Here is a 9,826-nt window from a genome sequence, read left to right as displayed (position 1 = left end):
TGAAGATAAATGGCCTTAGGAGTTACATAGGTTACAAAGAATAATGGAGGAATAAAGAATGAGATAATGGAGAAATAATATGGAGAAGTAATGGCCAAGATGCCACTACCGATGCTGCAAGAAATGGTCATAACATCAGCACTTACTCCGAAAGGAGTAATGCTCCAAACAACTGCCCAACGGTTAAGACAAGAGAATTATCCACCAACGGACAACTTAGTGCTAGGTTATTTTCACCATTATTTTTCTTGGGAGGTCTACTTTTATTTTTCTTGATTTTTTTTCTTCTTAGGCTTCAAAGAAGTATTTTTGTGAGTTTAATATATGATATGTGAGCCATTGACTCACATGATATTAACACTATTTTATTTGGGGTAAGGTACACCACAGTAGCTTGCTATTGGGGCCTTGAGTGAATCTTGGCCCTTTGCCTCTTCACCATCGTACTTTTCCACTTTCTCAAGATGAGAAATAAGTTCATAATTATCCATGGAGGTGTCATCAACTTTATTAGGATTCTTCTCAGTTAACACATAAGAAACATTGAGAAGACTTAAGTAGAAAAGTACTTTACCCTTCCATCTTTTGAAATGGTTACCATTGAACCGAAATGGCTTGTAAAAGGCTCCCATCTTGACATCCGCGGTTTTTTTTAATTGTAGTCTTTCTGAATTCTCCTTAAAAATTGGAAGTGAAAAATTACAAGATTACAATTGAAAATAAAAATGAAGAAATAAATCTCTTCAGGCCCCTTGACCATCACAAAGACGTTTTCCTATGTACTAAACACATCCGAAGAGTTTGCTTAGATCGGAGGGTCCTTTGGAAACCCAGTGCAACAAATGTTGTCATCGGTCCAGCAGTAGTCCTCTTGACTTGTCCCCTCCAGGATACAACAGTCTTCACAAAGTATAACTCAACAAGTGAGCAAATACCAAACAAGATCATAGGCATATGAGAGATAAATAGAACAAAACTAACCATAAGAAAACACATATCAAAGTAAAATATTTGCCTTGCTTGGCACACCCGCACCAATTTAATTTTAGATTTTTCTTCGGATAATAACCACCACTACTTATACTAGAAGAAGTCTTCCTAGCAATGAATAGTTTTGAAAAAATTCAAAATATGACGAGGTAGATTTTAACTTGGAGTCTTTAATTATTACTTGGATCCTACTAATGAACGTTAGATTAATTAACATCCTTATTTTAAGAGTGAAATAAAATTACATTTTTTTGATATGGAGAAGTAATGGCCTAAATGCCACTACCGATGCTGCAAGAAATGGTCATAACATCAGCACTTACTCCGAATGGAGTAATGCTCCAAATAACTGCCCAACGGTTAAGACAAGAGAATTATCCACCAACGGACAACTTACAGCAAATGCAATACTTTGACTCCAAACATTTCAAGCAAATTATGATACAAAAATATTGATATTAAAATGCTGACCAACAGTTTAATATATAATATGTGAGCCATTGACTCACATGATATTAACTCTATTTTTTTAGGGGTAAGGTACACCACAGTAGCTTGCTATTGGGGCCTTCAAGAATTGCCTTGGCGTTGCACTATAACATTGGCCTGGCGCACCCTACCAATTCTAGTTCTAAGCTTCTTTTTTGAAATTCTATATTTATTTGGTGTTAGAGTTTCGTACAAGGCACGTTTATTATATCTTCCCCACTCAACCCCCTACCCTTGACTATCACAAACATGTTTTCCTTTGTACCAAACACATCCGAGGAAACAATCTTTGTATTACACCTTTGTACCAAACACCTTTGAACGTCTTTGTACCCAGGCACGTTCATTATATCTTCCCCACTCAACACCTCAACCCCCTACCCTTGACCATCACAAAGACGTTTTCCTATGTACTAAACACATCCGAAGAGTTTGCTTAGATCGGAGGGTCCTTTGGAAACAATCTTTGTACTACAAAATATTAATCTTTACCCTTGTGAGCAAATACCAAACAAGATCATAGGCATATGAGAAATAAAATAGAACAAAACTAACCATAAGAAAACGCATATCAAGGTAAAAATTTTGGCTTGCTTGGCACACCCGCACCAATTTAATTTTAGATTTTTCTTCGGATAATTGTTATTTAATTATTATTCTAATATTTAGGATTTTGAAATTTTGAAAAAATTCAAAATATGACGAGGTAGATTTTAACTTGGAGTCTTTAATTATTACTTGGATCCTACTAATGAACGTTAGATTAATTAACATCCTTATTTTAAGAGTGAAATAAAATTACATTTTTTTCACTTTAGCAAAACCCTACCTAGAGAAAAGTGGAAGCTGCAAAGACGACACAAAAAACAACTTCTTTCAAAGGTATCTCTCTAAATATTCACCTTTTACTATCTCGATTATTTTGCCGAATACCTTTTGACGGATTTTATATATATGTATATATTATACAACTGGAGGCTATTTTTAATTTAAGTTGATGAGTTGTTTAGGCTAAATCTTCAATTTTAAATTTCAGGGGAAAATAGTTGTGAAACATTCAAATTAAAGAAAACAAAAAAGATGGATGTTGATGTGGATATCGAAGTCCTCAACAGGCTACCTGTGCGGTCACTTCTACGATTCAAATGTGTTTCAAAGTTATGGATGACGTTGATTTCCGACCCTAACTTTAAGATGAAGCATCTCAATCATGCCAAGAATGACGAAAATTCCCAAAAAATCCTTGTTAACCAACAGTACCCTTATATTGAGGAATTTTCCTTGTATTGTTCTTCTTTATCGTCAGTTCAACAGGTTGAGCATCCACACAAATTTGATTGTCCTTCTCACATTAAATCATGGCATCACACATTATATTGTTGTTACCATGGCTTGGCTCTTCCTTGACCATCACAAAGAGGTTTTCCTATGTACCAAACACACCCGAAGAGTTTGCTTAGATCGGAGGGTCCTTTGGAAACAATCTTTGTACTACAAAATATTAATCTTTACCCTTATGAGCAAATACCAAACAAGATCATAGGCATATGAGAAATAAAATAGAACAAAACTAACCATAAGAAAACGCATATCAAGGTAAAAATTTTGGCTTGCTTGGCACACCCGCACCAATTTAATTTTAGATTTTTCTTCGGATAATTGTTATTTAATTATTATTCTAATATTTAGGATTTTGAAAATTCAAAAAAATTCAAAATATGACGAGGTAGATTTTAACTTGGAGTCTTTAAATATTACTTGGATCCTACTAATGAACGTTAGATTAATTAATATCCTTATTTTAAGAGTGAAATAAAATTACATTTTTTTCACTTTAGCAAAACCCTACCTAGAGAAAAGTGGAAGCTGCAAAGACGACACAAAAAACAACTTCTTTCAGAGGTATCTCTCTAAATATTCACCTTTTACTATCTCGATTATTTTGCCGAATACCTTTTGACGGATTTTATATATATGTATATATTATACAACTGGAGGCTATTTTTAATTTAAGTTGATGAGTTGTTTAGGCTAAATCTTCAATTTTAAATTTCAGGGGAAAATAGTTGTGAAACATTCAAATTAAAGAAAACAAAAAAGATGGATGTTGATGTGGATATCGAAGTCCTCAACAGGCTACCTGTGCGGTCACTTCTACGATTCAAATGTGTTTCAAAGTTATGGATGACGTTGATTTCCGACCCTAACTTTAAGATGAAGCATCTCAATCATGCCAAGAATGACGAAAATTCCCAAAAAATCCTTGTTAACCAACAGTACCCTTATATTGAGGAATTTTCCTTGTATTGTTCTTCTTTATCGTCAGTTCAACAGGTTGAGCATCCACACAAATTTGATTGTCCTTCTAACATTAAATCATGGCATCACACATTATATTGTTGTTACCATGGCTTGGCTCTTATAGGGTTTTATAACTATAAACTAGACTTCCTACCTTTGCTATGGAACCCTTCCACAAGAGAATCAATAGTCCTCCCCCCTCCGAAAATTCTTCCAAATGACTATTGTACGTGGGGATTGGGATATGACTCAGCTAGTGATGACTATATGATCCTTAAGATTGATGAAAAATCACGTAGTGAAAGTCTCGCGTTGAAAAGTGGTTCCTGGAGATTAATGGATAAACATCCTATTTGTGACGTTCACCCTATGCTTACGTCTACCGACTCTTTGGTATTTGTCCACGGAGCATTTCATTGGCTTATTAATTCCTTAAGGAAATATTATGTGGTGTCATTTGGTATTTCAGACGAGGTGTATAGAGAGATACCCTTGCCAGAGCAAATATACTTGAAAAAGTTTCGGGAACCGGGTGTTTCAGTATTGGGAGGAATGCTTTGTGCTTATTCTCATTACGTATCTCGTATAGAGGATGTTTTTATGTTTTGGGTAATGAAAGACTATGTCAGTGAGTCTTGGACTGAATTGTATACTATACAAGGTACCGATCTTAAATCAGCCATACCAAAATATATGTTTTCAGATGGAGAAGTGCTACTGTGTTGCAGACATTTGCGTCGTTGTTATTATGAATTTAGGCCATCTAAAGGACCGTTTGGAGTATGGCCTCAATCTAATGTCATTCTGAAAGGAGTTTAAGTTGACGAGTTGTTTAGGTTAAATCTTCAATTTTAAATTTCAGGGGAAAATAGTTGTGAAACATTCAAATTAAAGAAAACAAAAATGATGGATGTTGATGTGGATACCGAAGTCCTCAACAGGCTACCTGTGCGGTCACTTCTACGATTCAAATGTGTTTCAAAGTTATGGATGACGTTGATTTCCGACTGATCAAGTTACTTTTTCTTTTTAAGGTAATAATATTGTTACAACATCATTTGTGTTAGTATTCTTTTGCTTGTAAATATCGAATGAGACTCATCTTATGCACTCGAACAACACAATACAAATAGTAAACGAAGAAAGAAAGAAGTCAGTTAAGACCAAGCGAACGCTTAGTTAAAAAAATGGATAGTATAAGGGTTAACCAAAAACAGAGAGGAACAGAGTTTAAAGCAGAAACGCAACCATCAAGTCTAGTATCTGTTCTTGATTCAACGACTCACACACACGATATTAGCTCTATATTTTGAGGGTGGAGGTCCATCAGGGTAGCTTGCTATCGGGGACTTCAAATTTCTGAAAATTCAACTTCAAGTTGAAAAAAGTTTTAAAACAAAATTCATGGCCTTTTAACGTAATATCCCCCCCCCCCCCCCCCACAATCACGCAGTGAAAGTCTCGCGTTGAAAAGTGGTTCCTGGAGATTAATGGATAAACATCCTATTCGTGACGTTCACCCTATGCTTACGTCTACCGACTCTTTGGTATTTGTCCACGGAGCATTTCATTGGCTTATTAATTCCTTAAGGAAATATTATGTGATGCCATTTGGTATTTCAGACGAGGTGTATAGAGAGATACCCTTGCTAGAGCAAATATACTTGAAAAAGTTTCGGGAACCGGTGTTTCAGTATTGGGAGGAATGCTTTGTGCTTATTCTCATTACGTGTCTCGTATAGAGGACGTTTTTATGTTTTGGGTAATGAAAGACTATGTCAGTGAGTCTTGGACTGAATTGTACACTATACAAGGTACCGATCTTAAATCAGCCATACCGAAATATATGTTTTCAGATGGAGAAGTGCTACTGTGTTGCAGACATTTGCGTCATTGTTATTATGAATTTAGGACATCTAAAGGACCGTTTGGAGTATGGCCTCCATCTAATGTCATTCTGAAAGGATTCGTTTATACAGAAAGTTTGATCTTTCCAAATTTAATTAGTTAGGACTTAGGAGTATTTGCCTATGTACGATCAAGTTACTTTTTCTTTTTAAGGTAATAATATTGTTACAACCTCATTTGTGTTAGTATTCTTTTGCTTCTAAATATCGAATGAGACTCATCTTATGCACTCGAACAACACAATACAAATAGTAAACGAAGAAAGAAAGAAGTCAGTTAAGACCAAGCGAACGCTTAGTTAAAAAAATGGATAGTATAAGGGTTAACCAAAAACAGAGAGGAACAGAGTTTAAAGCAGAAACGCAACCATCAAGTCTAGTATCTGTTCTTGATTCAATGACTCACACACACGATATTAGCTCTATATTTTGAGGGTGGAGGTCCATCAGGGTAGCTTGCTATCGGGGACTTCAAATTTCTGAAAATTCAACTTCAAGTTGAAAAAAGTTTTAAAACAAAATTCATGGCCTTTTAACGTAATATCCCCCCCCCCCCCCCCCACCCTATTTGTGACGTTCACCCTATGCTTACGTCTACCGACTCTTTGGTATTTGTCCACGGAGCATTTCATTGGCTTATTAATTCCTTAAGGAAATATTATGTGGTGTCATTTGGTATTTCAGACGAGGTGTATAGAGAGATACCCTTGCCAGAGCAAATATACTTGAAAAAGTTTCGGGAACCGGGTGTTTCAGTATTGGGAGGAATGCTCTGTGCTTATTCTCATTATGTGTCTAATACGGAGATCATTTTTAAATTTTGGGTAATGAAAGACTGTCAACGAATCTTGGACTGAATTGTTTAGTATACAAGGTACCGATCTTCAATCAGCCATACCAAAATATACGGAAATAATTTTTGCTAGGGTTCTTTCTAATATTTTGTATTAAATCTTCAATTTTTAATTTTAGTGGAAAAGAGTTGCAAAACATTCCAGAAGTGCTACTGTGTTACGGACATTTACATCGCTGTACTTATGTATTTAAGACATCCAAAGGACCGGTTGGAGTATGGCCTCAATCTAATGTCATTCTGAAAGGATTCGTTTATACAGAAAGTTTGATCTTTCCAAATTTAATTAGTTAGGACTTAGGAGTATTTGCCTATGTATGATCAAGTTACTTTTTCTTTTTAAGGTAATAATATTGTTACAACATCATTTGTGTTAGTATTCTTTTGCTTCTAAATATCGAATGATGGTAGTTCCCAAAAAATTCTTGTTCACATATGGTACCCTAGATATGATGATTTTTCCTTGTATTGTTCTTCTTTATCGTCAGTTCAACAATTTCTACATATTTTTCTACTTTTGATATGATACGTTATTTCCTTGCTTAATTTTATATTTAAAAAACAAAAAAAAATCAAAATCAAAATAAAAGAAAAAATAATTTACCAAAAAATTGAGAATACTTACTTCACAGTTCACATTATATGAAGTGTGACGTCCATATTAATTTATTATTTTTTATCTTTTTATATTATGCCTCTTCTTTTTTTCACTTTTGTGGTGCAGTAGGTTAACAAAAACCTAAAGTCAAATAATCCTAGAGAAAAATTGAAAGCTGCTAAGAGGATACAAAAGAGGTATCCACTTCTTTCTTCAATTTTTAATTTCAGAGGTAAAAGATGGATCGACGTTCACCCCATGCTTGAAAAGTGGTTCCTGGAGATTACTTGATAAGCATCCTATTGACGTTCACCCTATGCTTATGTCTACCGACTCTTTGGTATTTGTCCATGGGGCATTTCATTGGCTTATTAGTTCGTTAACGAAATATTCTGTGATGTCATTTAGTATTTCAGACGAGGTGTATAAAGAGATACCATTGCCAGAGCAACTGTACTCGAATTTCTCCAGGTTGTTTGGAAGGGGTGTTTCAGTATTGGGAGGAATGCTCTGTGCTTATTCTCATTATGCGTCTAATACGGAGAACATTTTTAAATTTTGGGTAATGAAAGACTATGTCAACGAATCTTGGACTGAATTGTTTAGTATACAAAGTACCGATCTTCAATCAGCCATACCAAAATATATGTTTTCGGATGGAGAAGTGCTACTGTGTTGCGGTCATTTACATAGCTGTACTTATGTATTTAAGACATCCAAAGGACCGGTTGGAGTATGGCCTCAATCTAATGTCATTCTGAAAGGATTCGTTTATACAGAAAGCTTGATGTTCCCAAAATTAATTAGTTAGGAGTATTTGCCTATGTATGATGGAGTTATTTTTCATTTCAAGGTAATCTAGTTACATCCTCATTTGTGTTTCATTTTAGTAGTCTGCTTTTGCTTGTAAATATCGAATTGTTTTGAATATTTAAACGATATGAGAAAAAGATTTACCTTTAGAAAAATTTGCTACATATTTTTCTACATTTGATATGATTCGTTATTTCCTTGCTTGATTTTATATTTAAAAACAAAAAAAAATCAAAATCAACAAAATAAAAGAAAAAATAGTTCACCAAAAAATTGAGAATACTTACTTCACAGTTCACATTATATGAAGTGTGACGTCCATATTAATTTATTATTTTTTATCTTTTTATATTATGCTTTTTTTTTCACTTTTGTGGTGCAGTAGGTTAACAAAAACCTAAAGTCAAATAACCCTAGAGAAAAATTGAAAGCTGCTAAGAGGATACAAAAGAGGTATCCACTTCTTTCTTCAATTTTTAATTTCAGAGGTAAAAGATGGATGTTGATGTGGCTACGGACATTCTCAGTAGGCTACCGGCCTACCTGAGCGGTCATTTCTACGATTTAAATGTGTTTCAAAATTTTGGATGACATTGATTTCTAAGCCTTACTTTCAGATAAAGCATCTCAATCATGGGAATGATGAAAATTCCCAAACAATCCTTGTTAACCAATGGTACTCTCCAAATGAGAATTTTTCCTTACATTGTTCTTCTTTATCGTCAGTTCAACAGGTTGAGCAACTACACAAACTTGATTGTCCTTCTAACAGTAAATTATATTGTTGTTTCCATGGTTTGGCCCTTATAGGGTTTTATAAGTATAAAGTAGACTTCCTACTTTTGTTATGGAACCCCACCACAAGAGAATCAATAGTCCTATCCCGTCCGGAAATTTTTCCAAGGGACTATTGTACTTGGGATTGGGATATGACTCAACTAGTGATGACTATAACATCCTTAAGATTGATAACAAATCATGCAGTGAAATTCTCGCATTGAAAAGTGGTTCCTGGAGAATAATGGATAAACATCCTATTGACGTTCAACCTAGGCTCACATCTACTGACTGTTTGGTATTTGTCCATGGGGCATTTCATTGGCTTATTAGTTCGTTAAAGAAATATTATGTGATGTCATTTAGCATTTCAAATGAGGTGTACAGAGAAATATTGTTGCCAGAGCAACTCTACTCAAATTTCTCCAAGTTGTGGGGATGAGGTGTTTCAGAATTGGGAGGAATGCTATGTGCTTATTCTCATTGTGTGTCTAGTACAGAGGACGTTTTTAAGTTTTGGGTAATGAAAGACTATGTCAACGAATCTTGGACTGAATTGTTTACTATACAAGGTATCGATCTTCAATCAGCCATACCAAATTATATGTTTTCGGATGGAGAAGTGCTACTCTGTTGCAGATGTTTGAATTGTCGTTTTTATGTCTTTAGGACGTCCAAAGGATTATGGCCTCAATCTGATGTCATTCAGAAAGAATTCGTTTATACAGAAAGTTTGATCTTCCCAAAATTAATTAGTTAGTATTTGAGCGGTCATTTCTACGATTTAAATGTGTTTCAAAATTTTGGATGACATTGATTTCTAAGCCTTACTTTCAGATAAAGCATCTCAATCATGGGAATGATGAAAATTCCCAAACAATCCTTGTTAACCAATGGTACTCTCCAAATGAGAATTTTTCCTTACATTGTTCTTCTTTATCGTCAGTTCAACAGGTTGAGCAACTACACAAACTTGATTGTCCTTCTAACAGTAAATTATATTTCAAAACCTAAACCCAAATAACCCTAGAGAAAAAGTGGAATCTGCTAAAAGGTATCGCCTTCTTTCTTCAGTTTTTAATTTCAGTGCTATGAAAC

At 34.7% G+C, this 9,826-nt stretch overlaps 1 protein-coding gene across 1 annotated transcript; it reads left to right on the top strand.

Moving 5' to 3' along the window:
- Positions 1 to 3,579: 3,579 nt before the first annotated feature.
- LOC102593718 (F-box/kelch-repeat protein At3g06240-like) lies at positions 3,580 to 4,599 on the top strand. The gene has a single exon (XM_006358267.1). It carries the CDS (start codon positions 3,580 to 3,582, stop codon positions 4,597 to 4,599), a length of 1,020 nt encoding a protein of 339 aa, XP_006358329.1.
- The last annotated feature ends 5,227 nt before the right edge of the window (positions 4,600 to 9,826 follow it).

The sequence above is a fragment of the Solanum tuberosum genome, unplaced genomic scaffold (genome assembly GCF_000226075.1).
Source record: "Solanum tuberosum cultivar DM 1-3 516 R44 unplaced genomic scaffold, SolTub_3.0 scf00272, whole genome shotgun sequence".
Classification (NCBI taxonomy): Eukaryota; Viridiplantae; Streptophyta; class Magnoliopsida; order Solanales; family Solanaceae; genus Solanum; species Solanum tuberosum.
This window is presented reverse-complemented; position numbering and strand designations above follow the sequence as displayed.